A 25,239-nucleotide genomic window follows, 5' to 3' on the forward strand; every position below is an offset into this window, starting at 1 on the left:
ATTGATTTTAGAAAGAATAGAAGAGAGGGAGGGGGTTGGAGGGAAGGAGAGAAAGAGAGATGCGAGGCATTATCAATTGGTTGTTTCCTGCACAACCAGGGTTGGGATCAAACCTACAACCCAGGTACGTGCCCTTAACTGGGAATTAAGCCTGCGACCGCTCAGTATGTGAATGGACACTCTAACCAGCCAGGGCAATAGATGTTTTTATTTCATCTCTATCCCTAACCATTTCTCTGTTTCTGACTATCTGTGTTATTATGATGAATTAAAAATTATATCTGATTTTTACTTGCTATAATATTTTTCAAAATAATTTCAGAAGTTTTAAACATAAAAATACCTGAGTGGTCCTTATTTTCAAATTCTTCGTAAGTAAATTTGGGTGTTTTATAAAATTAACTTTTTAATTAAAAAGTCCTTTATGAGCCCTAGCTGGTTTGGGTCAATGCATAGAGCGTCGCCCTGTGAACTGAAAGGGCCCAAGTTCGATTCCAGTCAAGGGCACATGCCTGGGTTGTGGGCTCGATCCCCAGTGGGGGACTTGCAAGAGGCAGCCGATCAATGATTCTCTCTCATCATGGATATTTCTCTCTCTCTCTCCCTCTTCCTTCCTCTCTGAGATTATATATATAAAAGTCCTTTATGAAAATTTTTGCAAAATTAAATTTTAATGTTTTAATGAAAATTCTGAAACACTAAGGCTTAATCTCTGAAGATGACTACACTAAAGAAAGTACACAAATGGATCCCAAATCATTAACTCGTAGAAAGGAGTATTGCCATTAAAGCTAAGAAATTGTATTTTGTCTTCTGGATGAGTTCCTTTACTTATTTCTCCTCTTTTTTTTTTTTTTTAGTTGACATACAATATTACATTAGTTTCTGGTGTACAACATAGAGATTAGACATATTTCTCCTCATCGGTTATTAAGAAAGGTGAGCTAAAAGACTAAATACAGGCAATGCCTGTGCCCTTCATTCTCTGGCGACAATCACAGAGCTGGAATCCAGTACCTGTAGTAACCAGGCATCACAATGTGGACCCCAGCACTCGGCTGGCAGATAGTTGCGGCGTCCTTATCATCCATTTGGCGCACGGCGTCTGTGAAAGGTCCCGTGGCATTGATAACACATTTGGCTCTCACATCAAATTCCTGTCCTGTGGAAGAAAGCAGCATCAATCACACACCCCATTTGTTTCCCTGCTCACGGGTGCTTTGGGTTATTAATTCATCTATTAACTCCACCTATGGCAAAGTATATCGTATACTGCACTAAGGGACATGAGCAGCCAGAGTTATTGAAAAGCCACACAAAAGGCTCGCACTTGAGTAAATGTTCCAAAGCCAAGTCCAAACTGAGGGACTGGGGGGAGAGCATGCCGCTTTTTCATTTCAGCTCTCAGTTATTTTGCAAAATGCCCCGCATCCAAGTGCCAAATATGAAGAAAATGAGATGAGTAAATAAGCTGCTTTCTCTTTAAAACTCAAATGTGTAAGCAGTGTTGCCGCGAGACAGTATGTTTCCCATTGCTGGTTTTGTGTAAAGAAAGGATGCAGTTTTAAACGAAAGGGCGCCTACATGGCCTTAGACTCAGGACAAGAATGAAAGTCTAACCAAAGCGAAGTGATTGACTCTAACGTGCAAATGCACTGTTTATGTCATGGAAAATGATACTTTGAAACTTGCATGTTTATTTTGTTTTAACATGTTTCTGTAAAGAAAACTAAATGCATTCATAGCTGTGGGGGTTTGTGGGCATTTATTATTTTCGCATTTTATTATCATCACCATCAGCATCATTATTTGGGTAAACTGCCAGGTCCCACAAGGGAAAATTTTCACGTGAAACCAGTCACTGTTGACAATAAGGATATAATTAAGATGACTCTGAAATCTGCTTAAGTCAAATCAAAGTGACAGAAAAATTATAATTCAGTCATTATACAGGCAAGGCAAGATGCGAAGAAGAGCTCCCTGCCAGAGCCTTGGCATACCTGTGAGTATGTCCTTGCACCGCGCGCCGCTCACGCGCTCTTTCCCTGTTTGGGGGTCTGTCTTCTTCAGCAAGCTCAGGACCTCCATGTAATTGGCTGTGGCAGCCCCATACCTGGCAGCAGTGAGAGCAATGGCAAGGTTCATCCGTGCGTCGTTGTGTTGTCCTGCAGCAGGGAAAGAGGAGGGACAGGAGTCACCTCGAGCCACAGGCTGGTGGTTCAAAAGTGTGTCACAGCAGATATGTCACATCTGTCTCTGTCACCCAGGATATAAATGATGGCTGGTCAGCCCTAGAGGGCAGGATTTAAAAATACACAGTCATTCTCGGTCAGGCATTTACCTGCCACTTCAGCAAGCGCACTTTTGTGCCGCGGAAAGTGCGAAAAATACCCTTTCCTGCAGAGCTCAGACCGACTATCTGAAAGTTAAGCAATAAGTAATTATTCTCTCAGTTTGGGGAACATATGTATATGTCAGACTTTTCCTAATACAGACAACCCTTATGCACGAAAGAGAAGCAATTCAAAACTTCAGAATATTTGACACCCCAACTGGTGTTGATTAACAATTTTTATGAGTATGTGCGCTATCTAATATTCAAAATCAAGAGCTTATTCTTCCATACAGAATCTCTGAGTATTCTATAAAAGGATTTTTTTTCTGGGTCTGAATTTTGATCAGAGCTCCTTAACATGTAACTTTTTTTTTTTTAATCGCACACATAAAAGGTAAGAAATTAAGCAGGGCAAAATTTAATTACAGAACAATTCCTACCTGTATTGTTAAAGATTTATTGCTGAAAAAATCCTAGTTAAAGAAAACTCAGGGGGAGGAGGAGGGGGGAAAGATGATTAATCACTTTAAAATACTGGCATCACTAGAGACTTTTTCTATTTATTATTGCCAGTGGAGTTAACGCTGACCAGGAAGAATTACTCTACATTGCAGGGGCCAGGTTCTCTGTGCCCTGAATAATTAATTACCCAGGGCTAGATGTATTGAAGCAGGGTTCAAATTCCCACACACTGGGATCAGTTCTATCAAGATAATACTGATAAAGGGATGAATTTGTAATGAATATTGTTGTTGATTTATGTTGCCAGCATACCAAACATTTAGTATAAATGGTTTATGTAAAGTTTCTTCCTTGTGATTCAGTCTGTGCAGAGCCAGAAGCACAACACAGGTAATCTGTTCCAGCTAAAAGGGCAAAGTTATAAAGAGAGAATCGATGACTGAGATGCCGCCGCCCCTCCCCACAAACATCTTATTCTAAGACCGCTGGACTAATACAACCCGCCAAGAACCTTTCCTTCAAAATGAAATCCTCTTATCAAGTGAAGAACACATATTAAACCTCAACATGCAGAATGAAAAGTTTTTTTATAAAAAAAATTAGTAGAAGGAAAGTAGGAGAAAGAAAACAACAGCAGCCTTGGGACCTGAGCTAGAAGTAGGAAGAAGGGTAGCATGTCTATCAATTTCAACTTAGTGTGACCCCGAAGTTGCTATTAGAACAGTCAGTAGGTGTATTTAATGTTTAAGAAACCAACTTTTATTAATGTAGGGCTCCTTACTTAAAATTGGAATATATTCCTCAAAGTTAAATGCATACAGAGTCCAAAGCAACAAAATAAAAAATCCACTAGAGCCCAGCAGGCATAGCTCAGTGGTTGAGGATCAGGCGACCTAGGAACCAGGAGGTCACGGTTGGTTTCCAGGTCAGGGCACAAGCACGGGTTGCGGACTCGATCCCCAGTGTGGGGCATGCAAGAGGCAGCCGATCAATCTCTCTTCTTTTCTCTCTGAAATCAATAAAATAAAATAAAAAAACTTTAAAAAAATTCTACTATAGTTCTTCTCTTTAAAGAAATTATACATCTAAAGAGGGTAAGTACCCATCCCATCCAATCTTTCTAGTAGATGTATTCACATAACAGTGAAACACATCGCGGGCAATTCAAAAAGCCCAGGGCCTGTTAGTGCAGTGGGAAACCCTCACCCACCCAGATGCGCCTTGATGTACACACATGGCAGGTCTCCGGAAAGCCATGAGTGACTCGGCTATTGTGAGTCCTACATGAAGTCACTATTCAAAGGAACCAGACAGAAATCCCATTTATTAAATGACAGATGCCCTTGTAAAATGGTATCTCTATTACACAATCATCTGGTAATAAAACTCTCTAAGTTCTGAAAATACAAAATCTTTCTTTTAATGCCTTTTAAAATATAAAATCTCACTGGATCCGTACTCGTATAGTTCATCATGCTCTGCGGCTTCTATACTAAGAAAAGCCTCCCTAATTAGCTTTCAAATCCCAATACTTTTTAAAAAATCTTTATTATTGAAAGCATTACTTATGTCCCCTTGTTTCCCCCATTGTGAGATTTTCTTTTCTAGTGGACCTATCTGATCAGACCGCATGAGGTTTAAGTTCACACTAAGTCCCAATACTTTTGAAGGTAAACAAGATCAGGCTCGGTTAAAGTGTGAGGGGGAAACCAGTTCCTTTGCTCCTTCTTTTCCACACCTGCCCTGATGCCCAGAAGCACCTGCTTTGACTCAAATCAGGTACGTCACTTACTTATGAAGGGCTTCATCGTATGGCCCTCATCTGCCACATTTCTACTCCCATTATTCTCACTGCCTAGGACTATGAAATCATTTGCAAATCCCTAAACATCTGTGTTATTTCACAACTTCTTGCCTTCGCCCACATTCATCTTCTGGTTGCAGTACCATGGTGGAAGCTCTGGGCAATTCCTATTCATCTCTCATGATCTGGTTCAAGCATCTCCCCATGAATCCCTTCTTCTCTGCGTCCCTCCAAGGCAACGTTGTTTATTCCTTCTTCTGAGTCAACGTTATAGCGTGTACATACCTTTATTATAATCTTTACGAGACTACATTCATCCATATATCCGTCAGTTTAAAAAACAATAAGCTTTGGCAGATGCAGGGACAAATGCAGGGAACACCCAGTGGTGAGAGAGACACAGGTGTCTCTAGTCTCATAGAACTTACATCACATTGCAATTACTGTATGATTTGCCATGTTCCCTCATTCCAGTTGTGGGAAGTCAGGAAGCTTTACTTGTTCATCTTTCTTTTTTCTTGTTAGTACCAAACACAGAACAGGTATCCAAGAGGTGTTAAGTGTAGACAAAATCCATAAATAAATAAGATTTATTTATAGCCTTAGATATATAGTCTTAATTTTTTCATAATTATATACAAATTTTAGCCGAAACCGGTTTGGCTCAGTGGATAGAGCGTCGGCCTGCGGACTGAAAGGTCCCAGGTTCGATTCCGGTCAAGGGCATGTACCTGGGTTGCGGGCACATCCCCAGTGGGAGATGTGCAGGAGGCAGCTGATTGATGTTTCTCTCTCATCGATGTTTCCAACTCTCTATCTCTCTCCCTTCCTCTCTGTAAAAAATCAATAAAATATATTTAAAAAAATATATATACAAATTTTATAAAGTTGTCTCATCTATATAGATTTACAGTTTTATCTCTAACTATGGAATGCTTTGTTTGGTGTTAAAGAATTTCAGACCTCAATGAGTTGGTTGCAAGAAATTTTAAGGGGAGCAGGGAAACCCAGAAATGTGTAAAATCTGAACTTAAACCCAAAGTGGGATGAAAGGAGAAATGGTTATGTATAATTCCCTCAAGACTTATCCCACAAGTTTCTCCTTACTCTGCAGGGGAAAAGCAAATCCAGTTACTATAAGCTTCTAGAAATTGATGAATACATTGACTTTCCTCTGGGCCCAGGAGCTCACACCTCCACCCAGAAGTTCCCTTCTTTGCAGACATTCAGCTTAATTCATTTCCCTCCTTGGATTCAGGGTAGATCTCCTCCCCTACCCACATTCAAGTCAGCCTGTACCCTGAGATACCCAGATGCTTGCAGTGTGTGCTTCCTGGGATAAGTGGGATATCTTCACTCTTCTTAACTAAATTCCTCCTAGCCCCCCATTCCTGACATTTTGCAAGGTATCTGCATGCCTCCTGTAATTTCGTTTCTGGAGAAAAGTTTTTGACAAACAGTGCATGTCATTGGAATGCGCTACAACAATCTCACCTCCCCCACCCAATTGATCTGCTTATTAAGTTTGGATTTTCCAATCTGTTTCCTCAGAGCCAGGCAACATACTATTCACTAATCAGCGAATAGCTTTACGTTGGCACTTACACAAGCGCCCAGACGGGGACTGTGAAAATCTGTTTCCTACTCTTCTCCTTTTGCACTTGAAATCTTACATATGTGCACATTCTGAACTTGCAGTGCTTCTGAGAGGAAGCACAGAAGAGGTGGAACTATAACTGTTTTCCCTTGTTTAGAAAAACAAAATGTTCAATCAACCCACTGAACAGAATGTAGGTCAGTGGTGGTGGTAGAGAAGGATTTTTGCCTTCATCCTCAATGGCCTCGCACACAGGTTAGTGGGAGATATTTGGGGTGGAAAATATTTTAGGATGTAATCATAGGATAGACCTCAAGTATAAATATTTTGGAGACATAGCAATATTGCTCTACTCAGAGGGTTTCAAAGTTTGGCAGCTAAGTTATCATGTAAAACAGTTGGAAAAAGAGAAGTAGTCATTGAAAGTGTAAACGGTATGAAGTATGAGTAAATATGAAAATCCCTAGGTAACAAATTACCTGGCATTTTCCTGGTCCTTCGGATCTAAAATTCTACAGTGCTGTGAAATTCTACATACAATCTTATTTTAATACAGCATACTTTAAAATGGGCATGCACAGTGCACAGACCTATCTATACGGACCCAGGAATTTGTACAGAAAGTCTAATTGTTAGAAAAAACAGTCCTTGATTAAAATAACACCTGTCCAAAAATTCATAGGCGATTAAAATTGCCACAAGAAATGTTGAGAACATTCCCTTCCATCTCCCTGTGCCCTGACCCTGCTTCTGGAAGGGGGAAAAAAGGATGCATGAAAGAAAGAATACTTCCTCAAAGATTTCATACCATTTCCAACAAAACGCACAGGGCACACTTCATTGTCTCAGACTGACAGTGTCACAGTGACCTCTTGGGCAGCTTCTCTTTAGCAGTTAGACAAAGACAATTCAAAGGCTAACAACCCACCAAACTCAAGCTGACTTCATATAATCATTATATTTAAAATTTCCCTGTCTAATGGGAAGAGTGCAGATAGAGGCAGAGTAAAAAGGTGTGTGTGTGTGTAAGGAGATGACTAAATTCTGGTTTAAGTACATATGATGAATACACGTGAAGAGGAAAACAAAATGAGAACCTACTTCAGAGTAAATTATGACAACAATGCATTTCCATAAGTAAATTACGGCTAATGGCAGGGGTGAGGGAAACAGTTCAGCACCTCACAAGACATATTGGTGAGTGGCTCTGGACTTGGAATGACTGGGTCACACGTTTTGGTACTTCTCTGGGCTTCAGTGTCCTATAAAAGGAGAGGAGTTGGGTGGCCCCTCTGAAAATATACAAAAATGGCTGATCTTCAATAGCTAGCTACTCTTTTCAATACTTCAATTTTTTTCATTTCTGGTGTCTCTGACTTTGCCCCCAATATGTCTAAAAAGAGAATGGGCACTAATAAAGACCAAAAACAGGTCATTTATAAAGTAAATCAGAAAAATAAAATCAGAAGTCATGTTCTTACATTAGATATGGAGTTACAATGCAATTGTGATTTGATTGGTCTTTACGGGCTATGTAGTACTAGTATATTGCAAAAGTGCCCCAATTCTTCACCCCTCCTTGCAGCCATGCCCTTTGCTGCGTGTCTTCACAGCGTCTTCTCACACTCTGACTCTGGACTCAGCCATGTGAAACGGTTTGGGTCAATGGAATGTCAGTGGATGTGAGGAAAAAAAAGAAAAGGGAAGCTCTTCAAATGCTATGAAAAGGACATCCCCAGGCTGACCTGCTGGTACCAGGCGGACAACGAGAGGCATGTGGCAAGTTGCTGCAGTCATTCGTTCCAGCCACGGCCATCCTACACCAGCTAGTAGACCTGAGTGCAAGTGGAGCCGAGAGCAGAAAAATCTCTGAACCAACCCAAGACAAGATCAGAAGAACCTGACTGCTCCAGTGCATTAGCAGTAACTCCTAACTATTTTTGTGCTACTGAGGACTAAGGGTTGTTTGTTGTGTGGAATTGTGGCAATAGGTAACTTATACAAGCAATGTAATCATTTTTCTTATATACTCCCAACTGAACAATGGGTTATAGCCTCAAAATCGCATTATAAGATGGCTATTTAGAACACAATTCAGCCCTAGCCAGTTTTGCTTGGTAGTTAGAGTGCTGGCCATCAAACCGAAGAGTTGTGGGTTCAATTCCCATACCTCAGTTGTAGGCTCAATCCCCAGCCCCAGTCTAGCAATGTTTCTCTCTCTCTGTCTCTCCCCTCCCTTTCTCTCTCTCTCTCTCTCTCTCTCTCTCTCTCAAAAAAAAAAAAAGGCGGGGAGGGGGCGGGGGACACACAAAAACGTAGACTCAGGTGAGGATTAACAACAACCCAAAAAAAGGACACAATTCATTTTCCTGTAAAAATGCCATAAATAAAACATGGTGAGTTGATTAGTTTGTGCCACAAGAGCTATTTAGTGCATATGGTGTTTGAATAAGGGAATCGGTCATTATTCCAAAGCCTCAATGCCCACCACTCCCTCTCACTGACCCTCAGTCTCCAGGCTGACCCCAGTGCCCATCCTCAAACACAACTCTGCTCTTTCACACCTCTGGCTTGTTGCTCATGTTGTCCCTACTCCACGGAACATCTTGCCCTACCTTTACACTATCCAACTTTTCATCTTTCCTTCACCAAACCTTCCCTGACTCCAATCAGTCACAAGAGCCTTCTCTCCTCTGTGCTTCCATGGCACTTTATAAGCACATTTATTACAGCACAAACTATTTTCTCAACATTTGCATTGAACACTCATTAATTGGGCAAACATGTACTCAATGCTTTTAATGTACCAGGGATTATCCTAGGAACCGGGTTTACAACAGGCACACAAATAGTCACTGCAGACTATTGGAGGTTCCTAAAAGAACAGAGAGCACCTTATTAATTTTGTTTTCACAGCACCTACCGTAGCATTTGCTACCTAGTAGATATTCAAATATTTGTTGAACAAATGAATGAATGAGTTAATGGACATGAATATGGAACATAATCACTGGTCAAATAAAGGAAATGTGCTCACGGCTGAGATATTCTAGGAACAGTCCCCAACCCCTCAGTACTACCCCCACTAAAGACTGTGTTCTCCACGAAACCAAGGGGCTGTTGTCTGTCTACCTAGCTACCCAGACAATGGAAGCAGCATGTCTCCTATCACAAAATCTCTGGTGAAAACAGAAGCAAAAAGAGAAGGCCAGTGACAGAGTTAAGGCAAGCGTGTGGTGTATGATTAGGACAGCAAGTGGCAGATCCCTTTAACAAATATTGACCTAGTACATATTGTGAGCCAGGCACGATGCTTAGGCACTAGGGCAGCCGTGGGCAAACTACGGCCCGCGGGCTGGATCCGGCCCGTTTGAAATGAATAAAACTAAAAAAAAAAAAAAAAAAAAAAAAAAAAGACCGTACCCTTTTATGTAATGATGTTTACTTTGAATTTATATTAGTTCACACAAACACTCCATCCATGCTTTTGTTCTGGCCCTCCGGTCCAGTTTAAGAACCCATTGTGGCCCTCAAGTCAAAAAGTTTGCCCACCCCTGCACTAGGGAATCCACCAAGGAGGGAGAATAGGACTACCCTGGTCTCTGAGCTATGAAACCACATGGAGAAGACATAAAAATCAACCAAAATAAAGCAGTAAGATTATTAAAAATTGCAATAATGGCAATAAAGGAGGAATAGGTGGCAGGGGGAGCAACTCCCTGGGCCGGGGCTATATTTTAGGCAGGGCTGTTAGGGAAAGTGGTCAAGATGAGCAAGCAAGAAGTAGAGAAAATGCAAAGAAGGTAAGTCCTAACAGCAAGACCAAGAAAGACCACTTTCTATCAACTGTAATCACTGCTAATTTTCAATTATTTCCAAAGCTTACATGAAGCATAAACTACCAGAAATGTGACTCTGGTATTAACACAACTCCAAAGTGCTGGGAAAGTGATTTTTTTTTTTTACTCATACTTTACTCGCCTATATTTTAAATATACTTAATCAGAAATTAAATTTTTTAAATCTTCCTAGGTTAATGTATACTATTCCAGGAAATGTCTTCTAGTATAGACTGCTAAAACTCAAAACAAAAGCATAATACTCAAAGTTTATGAATTGGAGTAATGTGCTGTCACTTATCCACACTCCAGTTCTCAGGAAGGGGCACGTGTTAGCACTAAGCATGTAATCATTTTTATTATTAAATACAAAGGTACAATTAAATACAGGTACAGGATGTGACCTGCATCATAATTCTGCCCCGCCTTTCTCTTTGCAATATCCTTTTCATTATCCTGGGCCTTTTGTTCCTTCATGCTTCTTTTGTTTCTCCCTAAGTTCTCGGATAAGCTATTTACAATCTAAATAATTAGCAATCAGCGTGGATCTGTGGTCTTTGACCCCATGCAAACGAAACATTGTGAAGTGCCTTCACGTGACATATTTAAGCACATAAAGCTTCTCTTCCCTCACGACTTTCCTTTCTTGAAAAAGTTTTAAATGAATCTAATAAAGAGTAAGTTTTCTACTTTTCAGATACTTAGAAATCAGCTAGAGCTGAACAAATAAATATAAGCCACATGTAAACTGCAAACAACAGAATGTTTGGGTTTTCATCAGCTATATCTGTGCAAATGTGTTCTACGTCAGTTTACAATGACTACCAGGACAATTCATTCTCTCTCTAGCGCAAACCAAAAGTAGGCTTTTATACTTTTAAGAAAAAGGGGAAAGGAGCAATGTGACCAAAGCAATTAACTGAAATGAGGTGAAAAGTCAGAACGCATGACCCACTAGGGAGACTCTTGCAGACCATTCAACCATGTGGCCTGAAGCCACAGGTCACCCGCCTTGGTTGTTCGTGAAATGCACAAAATTCCCTGAGAAGCCACCTTAGCATGTCTGGCTTTGAGGGCAAAGGTCTCGCTTTACTGAAAGCTGCAGTCTGGAACACACGGCATCTGAACCCCAGGTGTTCTGCAAGTGCTTGCGATTTGTCTCTTTTACAAATATGTATTAAACGGGCTGGCTCAGCTGCTCTAGGACTCTGCGCTACAAGAGCAAGTGTATAGTCAGTCTGACTTGGAAAAGTCACGCGTTCCAAAAAGTCTCTCCACTTCCTAGCACGCGTCCTTTCTCTTGCCTCTGCAGTTTTCCTAAAATATCACCAAACACAGTGCTCTGGCCATATCTCTGTCTCCCTCCCTCGTGTTATAGGAAGATTTGCAAGCTTCTTTCAAAGGACTGTGTACATAAGTTCAAGTCCCTTCCTCAGCCCTTGGGAAACCTCACGCTAGTTGCTTTCTCTAAGGTTCTTTCCATTCATCTCTGCAGGGGGAGTAGTAATGGGATTGACATAGGTTAACATGAGGAATAAGTGAGACAGGCAATGTATGTTACAACATAACAGTTCTCAACAAATATTAACTATCATTATTAAAATAGTTAAAAATTTACTAGCAAGTCAAGACCACTTTATGCCGTAATGAAAAGATATAGTTGCCTAAAATATTTTTAAAATATAACAAACTTTTCCCAAAAAATGTCACAACGATCTCTAATCTGTGCACTTCAGGAACACTGCTTGCTCTTTTTGTTTCTTTTTCTCTCTCTCTTTTCACTTTTCACCGCTGACAAGCAAGGTATTCCTTTGCGTGAGTCACAAAGGTTAGGAAGACCGGAGAACCCTTTTCCATCCAGAGGAAAACAGTGCTGACAGGATAACAGTGTTTCAAAATGTTAGCATCACCAAATCTTAATCGAGGGGACTTCATTTCTCTTTCAGTTTTTACAAAGGAAATCAACACTTGCTACAAATTAGGAAAAGACTCACATCCTAACCCTTCAAACAGTCACTAACTGGATGTTTTTGTAATAGATAACTGTCTGGGTTTGGTTTGTTTGGTATTGCTTTCCAGCATCTGACACCCCCCTCCTCCACTTCTCTCTCTCATGCAAGTCTTGAAGATGGCAGTCTACCCCACCCGCAGGAGAAGGAAGGCGCACGGGAAAACTCAGGCCTCTAACCTGGCACCAGCAACTGGATGCTCTCAATACAGACACCAACCTAGAGATAGTGACCCAGAGCATGGGATGCAGGGAATCCAATCTGAAGGTGGAGGCAGAGCAGCAGCAGCAACAGAAATGTCAGCAGTGGTGTTAGAACAAGCCTCGATGTACAGTCATCAGCACTAAAGTCTTCAATGATGTTCCGTTTCTGGAACAGGATTTTGCCTGTGGCTTGAGTTGCTGCAAAACACTTTTGGTCCCTTATTTTTCCAATTGTCTTCGGCGTTCCCGTATTTCTGCCTGTTCAACGTCCTCTTAAAACAAAACACTTTTCTCCTTACATCAGCCAGATTTATTTTTTTGCCTAAGATGGAAAATCTGGGCAAGCCCGGACCTCTGTGCCTCAGTTTCCTCCAGTGGAACTTTATCATCACTCAGGATCCTTCGGGCTCTCCCAATTTTATAAGCTGCAATCACAAAATTCCAAATAAACCAACTGAAAACTTAAGAATCTACTTCAAAGTAAACGAAGCCTTTCTGAAAGTAATACACCTTGCATAGAAGGACTGGCAAAAGCGAGTTCTTTCACTTACAAAGGACCCCTCCCAGCCCTCCTCTCCTCATTTGTGTGTGAGTGCATGCACACAACTTTTTACAAACCTGCTGGAATGGCTCAACCTGCCCCAGGGGTGATTCCGAGTGTGAGCTACATAATAAATACATGGAAGTGTGTGCTAAGGACCGGCCGGGGAATTCTAAGTGGGAGCAGCCTTTTGAGAACCTTTATCTGTTGCAGGGCCAGTCCTGTATCTTATCAAATTTCTCTCCCTAATCATGGAAAGATTCCACGCCTTATCAAACTGTTATCGAATCAGCCTGACCAGAGTCCGATGTCCTGATTGTCTGACAGAAATGTGTACTATCACACTGACATGAACATCCGGCTAACTCCCCGCAGCCCAGGGAGAGCGCGGGGCCTGGAGACTCAGCATACCTGAGATGGGGACGCAGCTGCCACAGGCTGACACGCGCTTTACCCTTCAGAGCCTGCTCTTCATCCGCACAGGAGGGTTTACACCAGCTCCTCGGCCAATCTTCTAGAGCCACTGAACTAATCCAAGTACAGCAGATGGGGAAGCACTTGTAAACTGGAACCATTGTAAGAATGAAGCTATTATTGCCCGACTGGCATGGCTCAATGGTTGAGCATCAGCCTATGAACCAGATCACACTTCGACTCCCAGGCAGGGCATACCCACGATTCCCGGGTGGGGCATGCAGGAGGCAGCCAATCAGTGATTCTCTCTCATCATTGATGTTTCTATCTCTCTGTCCTTCCTCTCTGAAATCAATAAAAAAAAAAAATTTTTTTTAAAGAATGAAGCTATTACGGTTCATGAAAATTTCCTTCTATTAATTTACCTTCCCTCTCCCTTTGAGATAGACTTTAATCTGTTATCCAAGTCATTAACATTTCTCAGTATCAGAATAATCTCTTTGCCATCCAGATTCAATGTTTACTACGAAACATTTTGGGGGGCTTGAAACTTTAAAAGAGGCAGAAAAGTAAGAATTTAATACTTTTTCAATGCAAAACAAACCTTCAGGCTCACTTCACAAATCTATTTTAACTGGTATTGTTTGAAACTACAATAACATCCAATTGCTTCTGCTCAAACTTGATATTTACTAAGCAGAATCCTGAACATAATTTGGTGATTCAAATATGTTTGCCCTAACGGAATTTTTAAACAGCAATCGTGAGTCAACTGATCCACATGATGTTTTGTTTTTCATAAAAATTAATAAATTATTTGCAGATGACATGATACTCTACATAGAGAACCCTAAAGATTCCACCAAAAACTAATAGAACTAATAAATGAACAGCAAAGTAGCAGGATACAAAATGAATATCCAGAAATGGTTGCATTTTTTTTTAAACTATACATGTATTGATTTCAGAGAGAAGAAGGGAGAGATAGAGATAGAAACATCAATGATGAGAGAGAATCATTGATTGGCTGCCTCCTGCGTGCCTCTTACTTGGGACTGAGCCCACAACCCGGGGCATGTGCCCTGACCGAGAATCAAATGGTGACCTCCTGGTTCATAGGTCAACACTCAACCACTGAGCCACAACCAGCCAGGCTGCTTAAGATTCTGCCGAAACCGATTTGGCTCAGTGGATAGAGCGTCGGCCTGCGGACTGAAGGGTCCCAGGTTCGATTCCGGTCAAGGGCATGTACTTGGGTTGCGGGCACATCCCCGGTGGGGTATGTGCAGGAGGCGGCTGATTGATGTTTCTCTCTCATCGATGTTTCTGACTCTCTGTCTCTCTCCCTTCCTCTCTGTAAAAAATCAATAAAAATATATTTTTTTAAAAAAAGGATTTTTATATATGTTCATAGTTCTCCTAAAAGTGTAAGTTTCCCTCTGGGCAGAGATTGTGATGGCACATTTTAAGTTATTATCTGAATAATAATTTTTAGTTCTAAGAGTTTTGGAGCCTAAAACATGGCATACCTATAAACATAATACAATGGACTTTTATTGAGTTATTGCTATGTGAATAAAAGACCCAGACCATAACAGTCTATTTGCCTTAAAAAGAGAGCAAAATTATAATATGTTATGCCATTAAAATATAACTTTAAATACAGCATATTAATCTTCAGCTTCACACACGTCTCCAACTTCCGAGGAGCCCTGCACAAACACGCTTTTGTAAAACAACCTCACAGCACTTTGATGTGACCGTATGTTCATTAAAAGGAAGTATTACTACTTACATACATAAGGTACATAATGAATTCAGTATGTGTCTAGAGTTGGCTAATGCCATTAAAGCACATGCCAAAAGCACAGACTATAAATCAAAATGCGATTTGTCAAAGTAAGGTCTTAATATGATACAGGTTAGAAATAAATAAATAAACCAAAAACGTTCTGAGATGGGATTAGTGAGGAGAGAGCTAAGCCCAAACTGAGACCAGGTTGCAACTGACATCCCTTTGTTCTATCTATAGCTTTGGCTACTCCTCTCTCTCTTGCACCTGGATAAGTACAAAATTAGCATGCACCAGGCATCCTTCACTCCCCCAAGGATTTATATCTCTAATGCCATTTTAAAGACTGATATTCTTTCCAAAATGTTGACATAAACCAGTTGGGCAATTACAGATTTTTTAAAAGCCCACATTACTAAAGTTTATAAAAATCTAGATTATTCTTTTTTTTAAAAAAAAGTGTGGAAAACACTTAACATTAACTTATTAATTCACTTTCAAATTGAGAAAGATTTAACAGCGGACTAGAAAGAGCAGACAGAAAATTAAAAAGGCTAAGCCAACTATCAAAAAATAAGAATATCTAGTCAGTGGACACTGGAGTTGTCCAGGAAACGTGAGCAATGAGAGGATACTGCTCCGTGTCATACCTTCCTTTTTTCAGTGCCGTTACCTCTCTTTCAGGCTGGGCTCTTTCAAATTAGCATTAAATCTCATCCAAAACACTTCCTACTAGTCACCCAAATATGTTCCCTAGGTTCTGAGTTCCCTGTATTAAATGCTGTTTTCATTCACTGGATGCCCACTGCCTACAGAGTTCAAAATAAACTCTTTATAGTGTGGCATGGCTGACCCTCAATAATCCGGGTCCTGTTTGCTATTCCCACCTCTCCACCCCCTCTGCTCAAGATCTATCTATAACTGCTTCTATGTTCCATGTGCCTGCTTGCCTCTGGCCACAATGTTCCCTTCCACACTCTCTCCAATGACTCCACCTGGCTGTCCTATTCATTCTTACAATTCAGCAAAGTATTACATACTTAGGAAGCTTTTCTCGGTGTGTGCCTCTCACAGAACTCCCACCGTTACTGAAAGTCATTGGTCTGCTTTATGACTCAAATAACTTTTTGAGGAAAGGTAACATTATATTAGTCTGTGCATCTCCAAGACAGATCACATGAACTGTATGCGCAGTGCTAACATATGGTACTGAAGAGATAAATAAATAAATAAAATTGCTAGTTATATTTTTTTGAAAACTAAGAATATTATCCCATCTAGAAAGATATGAAACTACAAATTAATTCATCTTGCTATGCAAAGTGTTGCTTCCTTTATAATCATTCCAAACTTCCCAAGACTAATACTTAAAGGTCAATTTGAAGAAGAATTGAGTACAGAGCTATAGAAAATAAACCCTTAGAAAGTATTAACATTCATAATTAGAGTCTACACAATTGAGGCAATATATAACCTATGCCTAGACCTCTATTAGGTACACTTCAATGCAGAAGTAATGCATATCAGCGTTTAGTCAACTTCCTCCCGAGAATCATACAACAGGAAGTTCAGCAGTGTTTACATCCCGGGACTTTGCACAAGCTTTGGGAGGGTAGATTTAACAAAGCCAACACCGGGGTTAAGATCCACACTGGAGTTCCTGCTGACAGAATCAGCCTCTTTAATGGACTAAAAAACTGGAAGGTGAAACACCGGCCGGGAGAGAAGCCCTGTAGTTTGGGGAGCAGCAACTTCAGCAAAAATATGAAACCAAAATGCAATTCCTGCTTTCAAACCATTCTCCAGCCTTCCTTCAGATCCCACACCTCCTGAGCTGATGAGGAAAAATAAGATGCTCAACCTTTCCCTACTTCCTTTTCAGAGATTAAGCAAATCTATGCAGGCAGAGACCATCGGGATCTAGCCAAGGGCTCCTCAATGCTACAATGGCTGCTGCTTCTTCAACCCTGGGAAACATCCCTTTCAGTAGAGGGAGAGGATCCATTTAAAGATCAGAGGTGGCAATCTCCGCCCCCCCACCCCACCCCACCCCTAGGCTGACGGTAGGTATCCCACACTGAAGGAGCTGCTCTAGCACACAGGCTCCAAACTGACACAAGATGCTACAGCTCCTTCTCATCGTGAGCGTGGAAAACTTTATGGCAACTTGCTTTAATGTGGGTCTGTCTAATACTAGAAAAGGCATGATTTGTATATATCAAATACAGGTGGTAGAGTGGAAATCAGATTGTTTTCCCCAAGCTGTCTATTATTCACTAGCCTTCTAATTCCTGTTGTTTTGTTGGTTATGCTCAACTAGTAACTGCTGTTGCAGCCAGCAGAATCCTATATAATAAAGATGTAATATGCAAATGGTTGCTATGCCAAGAAGTGAAATGACCAACCGCGTAAGGACTGGATCACAGATCAGCAGGAGGGCGGGTCCGAGAGCTACAGGAGCGGGCAAGGCAGCAGGGCAGCAAGCTATAGGGAAGGTGGGGAGGTGGGGAGGAGGGAAGGGGGAGCTACAGGAGGGCAGGGCAGAGGGTGGAGAGCTACTGGAGGGCGGGCAGCAAGCTACAGGCGCACAGATTCATGCTTAGGGCTACTAGTAATAAGAGAGTTGATAGGGTCAGGCCCTCTGGTGTCTCTAGAATTTCAAGTTCAGTATCTGTGGAAAATGGCTAAAATGCCAAAATTCGAAGAGAATTAAGAAAGGAAAATAGTCTGCTGTTTGTAGCTCAAATAATACATGAATTGAGGGAAGGGTACTTACTCCAAATCCGATCTAGAGGGGCAGAGGCAGGGGAGCGGGAGGTTCGGTCATAGACAACCACCCAGCACACAGAAGGCCCTCAACAACACTTAGAGGCAGTCAAGGGCTTGCAGAATAGAGATACTTACTAGTAATAACCAATAGGGGAGAAGCTAAGTTTCAGACAAATGTTGTCTAATTCAAATGTATGGGGTGAGTTACTTCTATTCAGATTTGAGGTGGGGTGGGGAAAAGAGATGGTCAGATGTAACAAATTTAAAAAATTAATCTTTAGTGGATGAGGTATTTAATTGTTTCTAGGTATTTATATACTTCAAATATTTAAAATTGTATGTTTGTTTCATTATGTTTATGTTAATCATGTTTATGCTTACCTTCTTTTAAATAGGGTTTTTTTGCTACCTAAATAAAAATATATATATACTTGAATGGAGAAATACGTTTTTCTCTCTATTCATACTTAGGATCATGAAGGTGATTCATAAGGATCATGAAGACACCAGTTTTACCCAAAAATGTGAAAAAGAAATGTACAAGTAGAAGACAGAGGAAAAATGTAAAAATATATATTAATCTTACTTTACACAATACTTTTTTCTTGTTACTAGCATATACTATTGTGTGTGTGTGTTTAATGCTGCTTGAAGAGACAACTGCTAAAAAAGAAAATCTGAATTTATTTCATTCCCTAAAGGGGGTGATAGTGAATTTATCCAATTTGTAAATCCTTGTAATGATCATGTATTTGTACCCCTTCTTCTACCAAAACAGCTTGAGGTAGCTACTGAGGCAAAGGCGTTGCACAGAGAAATTATCGAAAGAGAAAGAGCAGCCCTGGGAGCCTGGTCTCAGCGCGCTTTCAGCCAGGCTTTGTCCTCTGTGAGGGGGAGTGATGCTGCATGAACCGCACGTCCATTCACTGCTGCAGCCATCAGGTTAAAGCTAGAAGGATCTAAAACTCCTGGGAATACGGAGCTACTGGTTTACTGAGAGCCTTTGATGCTACCTATCTCTAGTTAATTCGGAGTAATATATTAATCATTACTGACATAAAGTACAAGTTATTTGATTTTATTCTTAATCTGATGGTTGTTCATCTAATTCTTATGTGTGTGTTTTTTTATCATGCTCTGCTCAGAAGCATGTTCTTCTTAATAGGTAGCAAATTACAGATTGGTAACAGTTTTTCCAGAATGCAAGAATACCTATTTGGTTTGGGATAGTAAAGGAACAGCAGCTATATAAGTTGTGTGGGAAGTCAGTTAGGATGTGTGTGTTTTTAACAGGCAGAACTGAGTTGTTGTTTTTTAAAGCAGGTGTTGTGTGGTTCACATTTTCTGTGGGCAGATATGATGGTCTAAGCCAGTGGTCGGCAAACTGCGGCTCGCGAGCCACATGCGGCTCTTTGGCCCCTTGAGTGTGGCTCTTCCACAAAATACCACGTGCAGGCGCGCATGTACAGTGCAGTTGCCTATTTGTGGCCCATGCGCAGAAGTTGGTATTTTGTGGAAGAGCCACACTCAAGGGGCCAAAGAGCCGCATGTGGCTCGCGAGCCGCAGGTTGCCGACCACTGGTCTAAGCAGTGTTTTATTAACATGACATGTGATGTAAGTATTAATAGTCATAATGAAACCAGTTTGAAATTCACAGTCTAAAATAGTGGCCTATTTGGTTTCAGAGAATAGAAGCTACCAAGGTGTTAGGTCTATTTATAAGAACTATGAACCAATACCTTTTTTTCACTGTTTTTCCATGTAACATTACCAAGGTTTGGTTGTGGAACAGATATTGAAACTACAGTGTGGCGCTTTTTTATCCAAGAGATGTTTGTATTACTACTATTTCCTGTGAGGTGAGACACCAGCCTGGAATTCCATACCACTAAGAAAGCTGCTGCGTGGTGTATACAAAACTCCAAATGGATCTGACGACTGTTGTTGTTTTTCTCTGTTTCTTCCTTTTCAAAAAATTTTATCTGAGCACAGACTCTCAATCCCTCAAAAGGATGTGAGAAAACACGCTAGAGTGGATAAGATCAGTGGGCACTCAGAGAGTCTGCCAACAGATACATGAGGCATTATATTGTCATTCAATCAAGTAGCAAGAGAATCGGTTCCTAAAGAAAGCCTTCTAGCTTTTTATTTCCTATTTCCCACATTCCAGTGGCAAATATTTCCCACTCCCTTCTTTTCCAAATGTGACCCATGGGATCAAATTTCCGAAGGAAAGCTACTTTGAGACAAACACGTTGAATAGTTACCATAAGCGTCAGTGTGCACCACCTTTAGATATGGCTTATAGTTCTTGGGCATGTGTTTTCCTAACGTCTCTAAAACAAAAGCTTAAAATCCCTCAACATTTTAAACCCTGGCTGTTAGCTATAATTAATTAGTTTCATGTCTAATATGTTTAAATGTACCATTAATATAAAAATAAAATTTTACTAAGCATATAACTGTATGCATTAATGTAAAACAGACCCACCTTTTTTTAAAATCATTATAATTAACATGAGCATTTAGTTTGACTAGGCAGATTGCCGTTCAACACAAGCAGATGATATGAACTAGGTTTCAGCAAATTTAAACAAATCAGAGCATGTTTTATATAATGATAAAATTATGGAGTTGCAACTCACAGCCTAATTTTAAAGTCTATATAATAAAAGTAGAGGCCCTAGCCAGTTTGGCTCAGTAGATAGAGCGTCAGCCAGCAGACTGAAAGGTCCTGGGTTCAATTCCTGTCAAGGGCACATGCCTGGGTTGCAGGCTCGAACCCCAGTAGCGTGCGTGCAGGAGGCAGCTGATCAATGATTCTCCATCATCATTAATATTTCTATCCCTCTCTCCCTCTCCCTATTTCTCTAAAATCAATAACAATATGTTTTAAAATAAACAAACAAATAAAAATAAATAAATGTAGTGGATGTGCCATTGTTTTGTAGTGTCCAAAGAAAGAAAGATTGTATTTTCATTTATAAGAAGAAAAATAACTTGAAAATATGGTTTATTGATGGCAAGGCTGTACTAATGGATATATATTGATCCAAGCAGCTAACAGCAATAACATTTAATCCTGTAGAATTTGGGTCTTGTATGCTTTTTAAATTCACCTTTTTAAAACTTTGTGGTTCCTTACACTACTATGGAATAAAATACCCACCATTAGCTGGGGGGGGGGGGGGGGGGGGAGAGAAACTAAGGCACTAATATTAGCTAAGAAATGGTAAAGGGAGCAAACATAATTATACATATAATATACAGATATGCATACATATACATACATACAATGAAAAGATATACCAAAATTCTTAAAAAACAAAAACCTTATATTTAAGAAGAAGGGAATATGGTGGAGGGCATAGGGAGAGAAGTTAGCCTTATTTGAACAGTGTTTACATTTATTTTTACCTTGAAACTCTGTACTTTACATAATTATTATGCAAGAGCACAGCTTAAAAAAAATAAATTCCTTCCTGACCAGCATGTCTCAGTGGTTGAGCATCAAGCTATGAACCAGGAGTTCTCGGTTTGATTCCCAGTCAGGGCACATGCCCGGGTTGTGGGCTCGATCCCATGTGGGGCATGTAGGAGGCAGCCAATCAATGATTCTGTCTCATCATTGATGTTTCTCTCTCTCTCTCTCTCTCTCTCTCTCTCTCTCTCTCTCTCTCCCTCTCCCTTTCTCTCTGAAATTAAAAAAAAAAGTAATAAATAAATAAATTCTTAATGATCTAAAGCAAAATTAAACTGATTTATTATACTTGAGTTAGTGACATAAAAACACTAATAGGAACTATGTCAAGTAGCTTTAAAATACAGTAATCTGTCTACATATCCTCATTGGCAGGCATATACTCTAAGAACAACAACAAAAATCTTAAACTGCTTTCAGTGATTTTTTTAGAGATAATGACTGATGAGGTTAAATAAAAGGCATCTACTCCTGAATTTTAAGTGGAATTATGTCTAAGAATTCATCATGTTTTCTTTTACTTCTTTTTTTTTAAATCCTCACCCAAGGATATGTACTAGAAAGAGGAAGAGCGAAAGAAGAGAGAAACATCAATCAGGTGCCCTGACTGGGATTGAATCCAAAATATAGGTATGTGCTCTGACCAGGAATCAGACCAGGACCTTCAATAGTGTAGGGAGCAATGCTCCAACCAACCGAGCCGCCCATCCAGGGGATGTTTTTCTTCTTTAAACAAAACATTTTTCTTATTTTTTTCTACTCCAAGGCCTAGAAATAATGACCAATGAGTAGCAATGAACATCCATAGCAAAGAGATTATGGTCTCTGATTAGCATCTCGAACAGGAAGGAATCACAGCTTGTTGAAGAAACGGTTGCTTCTAAGTCTAGGGCAGGAAAGTTTCAAGAAGAGCCTGAATATAACTTGTGATACCAGATAACACAGAAGTCATCATCCACCACTGACAGCGTATTAAAAGGGCCAACCTGAGGAGGTGCCCAGAGGCCAGAGATAGGACAGTTTGAACATCAATACGTAAGGAATTGACACACATCAAATATGTTTGATATCATGAGTGTAGTTGGTAGTCAAAAAAATTTCTCATAACATTTGGAGAATACAGGAACACCAACTCTTTATTTTTAAAAACTAGCAATTAATGGAAAAACTCAAGCATTTATCCAGACATGTTATACAAAATGTAACAAGGTAGGCAAACAACTGATGCAGGAACATTATAACAAATCCAACATATAAATAAAGAAGGAAAGAGAGTTAGGAAAATACCATGTTGTAGCCTCTTAACCTCTAATGAAATACTATTAATTGATCTAGGCAATGATTATAATGACTGATTTTTTTTTTTTAAAGGAAGACAGAAAGTCACACCAATACCTATAAAGTGTTTTTGATAAAACAATTTGAGATCCAGCCTCCTTGTAGTTAGCCACCAAAGATGTCTCCCATCTCTCCCCAATAAACTATGCCTCCTATTTTCTTGCTTTTATATTGTCCTACCCCTTAAACCTAGACTGCCCCTTTCATTCATTTTAATTAACAGAATGTGGTAGAAGTGACACTATAACTCCCAAGGTCAGAAGAAGACTTGCATTTAAGCCTTGGTCTCTTGGTACACTCATCGGGGTAAGCCAGCTACGACATAAAGTCTGACTACGTACAAGTCCAACCTGGCCATGTAGAAAAGCCCCAGTGAGACAGATGAGGAGCTAGCCCCAAGCTGTTCCAGCCTTCTCAGCCCAGGAGCTAGACATTTAAGAAAAACTCGGGCCTCAGCTGCCATCTTACTTAGAGGGATCCCAGTGAGAAACCCAGCCGAGCCCATCCATCCTCAGAACTCAGAGAGTTCACTGGCGTTTGAAGCCACTAAGTTTGGGTGGCTTACGCAGCAACAGATTAATGGAACAGGCCTAACTACCAATGACCAAGAAATATAGGAAACTGGTAAATAAAACCATAAGGAAACAAATGAAGGCATGGAAAACCTATTAGGTAAAAAGAATGAATTGACATATATGAACCTTAAATAAGATTTTGTTTGTTTTATAGGTTAATTTTTATTTTATTTTATTTTATTTTATTTAGTCAGGAGCTGATTAAGGTTATAAGACTACAGGGGGACATATGTACATGACCTGATATTAAGAAATTATTGTCAAACATCTTAGGTGTGGTTGTATTTTAAAGAACAAATATCCTTTAAAGATACAAAGTAAAATATTCATGGATGAAATATCTGGGGGCAGTAGGAAGTAGATAGGAGTATAGATGAATGTAAGCCATGAGATTTTGTGTTGAAATGGGAAGTTCATTTTATTAATCTCATTATATTTGCAGTTTTTTATTAAAGTACATGACAGATTTCAAGAAGCCATGATGTTATAATCCATACTTTGTAAAAACTCTTTCTTTCTAGCCAAGAAAAAAAATCACTTTTACATCCCCACGTGTCCAAAATACTGATCCAAATATTCAGCTATGATACCCTTCTCCTTTAAAACAGGGATCATAATATCCTGTTCCAGCATACATACTGAGCAGGGTCAACTAACATAATTTATGGAGGAAAAAATGGTTTGAAAACTACACTCTGCTCTACAAATGTAAAACATTGTTGGTAGTGGGGACCATGTGTTTGGCATAAGATCTGGCATCCACGCAGTGAACTCTCTCAGAATTCGAAAGCTCAGAACTCTGTCCTTACTGCATTTGGCCCTAATGCCAGGCACAGTGTCTGAAAAATAGTAGGAGCTCCATAAATATATATTTTGGATGAGTGAGTAAACTAGGAAGAAGGGGTGATACAAGAGCAATTGCCTTTGATCCTACATCTTTTCAAAAAGGGTCAACTAGCAACAGTGAGAAGTAGACAACTTACATAAATATACCAGAACTACATGCTCAAACAACTTCTATGCATAAAAACCCTACTATTGGTGAATTTAGCACTGTTTTTTAAGCCTTTATATACAAAGCATAATATGGATGACTACTATCTCAGTATCCTACACCTGATCAAATTTACCTTTTAGTGCTTTTCATTTTCTTTAATAAAACTAATTATAAGAGAATGAAAGCCTGGTATTTAATACATACTAGTCAAATGAGCAATAAACAATTGTAAACTTTCCTAGGGGCTATTTTGCTCTGTCTCATCCTCAGGAAGCTAAAGCATATGTTAGATGTTAGCCTGGGTGGACACAAATGTGTCCTATTTATTCAAGGTTTCCTTTGAAGCCACAATTTATAAGTTTCGTTTCTTAGGGGTACATGTCAAACTTCATTTAGCATTAGTTGGTATCCAGATAGATTGAATAGCAAAAAGGCAACATTCGGGGGCAAAAAAAAAAATAAAAAAATAAAATGCCTGCTATATGAGCAATAATGTCAGTTTCATTTATGTAACTCACAGAAAACAAGATAAGAAATACAATGGAAAACTGATAATAGGAACTCAAGATAAAAATTATACATTTAATGTATGTGCAGATGAGCAAGGAGAACTATTAAAACAAATGTGTTTTAAATTAGTGTCTAAAGAGGTGGAAAAATTTTAAAATAAGTTCTTTTAGAATGTGTTTTCTAACTCTTAAATTTCAAAAATTATATATGTACGTGGAACATGTTTATCTGCACAACATGTTCCTTTTTCCTAAGAATGTTTTACAAACTTATCTGGGGAAAGCCGCAAATTTTAAATTTATACAGGGACATTAGTGGAACTGATGCTTCCCTTTGGAACGTTTTCATGAAAAGAAGAATTTGATATACTGTAGATTACCCATGAAGTTGACCCCACTAAAACAATTAATATTTGAATAATGTTCTATAATGTTATTTTACACTTATTAATTCATCTAAACCTTAAAACACCCTATGAGTTAGGTATTATAAAAACCTAAAGTCATAAATGTAAAATGTGGGGCTGAAAACTCAATAAAGTTAGTAAACTTAAGGTGTCTATTTCCATATTA

At 39.7% G+C, this 25,239-nt stretch overlaps 1 protein-coding gene across 2 annotated transcripts in view; it reads right to left on the bottom strand.

Annotated features, from left to right (window-relative positions):
• The window catches only part of GPD2 (glycerol-3-phosphate dehydrogenase 2), a 142,213-nt gene that overhangs the window by 33,391 nt on the left and 83,583 nt on the right, over positions 1–25,239 (bottom strand). For both annotated transcript variants that reach the window (XM_081095591.1, XM_081095590.1), the window contains exons 7-8: positions 2,001–2,165; positions 1,018–1,162 (exon numbers count right to left, since the gene is read on the bottom strand). In XM_081095591.1, the coding sequence (XP_080951717.1) occupies positions 1,018–1,162; positions 2,001–2,165 (310 nt within the window). The remainder of the gene's footprint in view (positions 1–1,017; positions 1,163–2,000; positions 2,166–25,239) is intronic.

The sequence above is a fragment of the Myotis nattereri genome (assembly GCF_964212035.1).
Source record: "Myotis nattereri genome assembly, chromosome: 7".
Taxonomy (NCBI): Eukaryota; Metazoa; Chordata; class Mammalia; order Chiroptera; family Vespertilionidae; genus Myotis; species Myotis nattereri.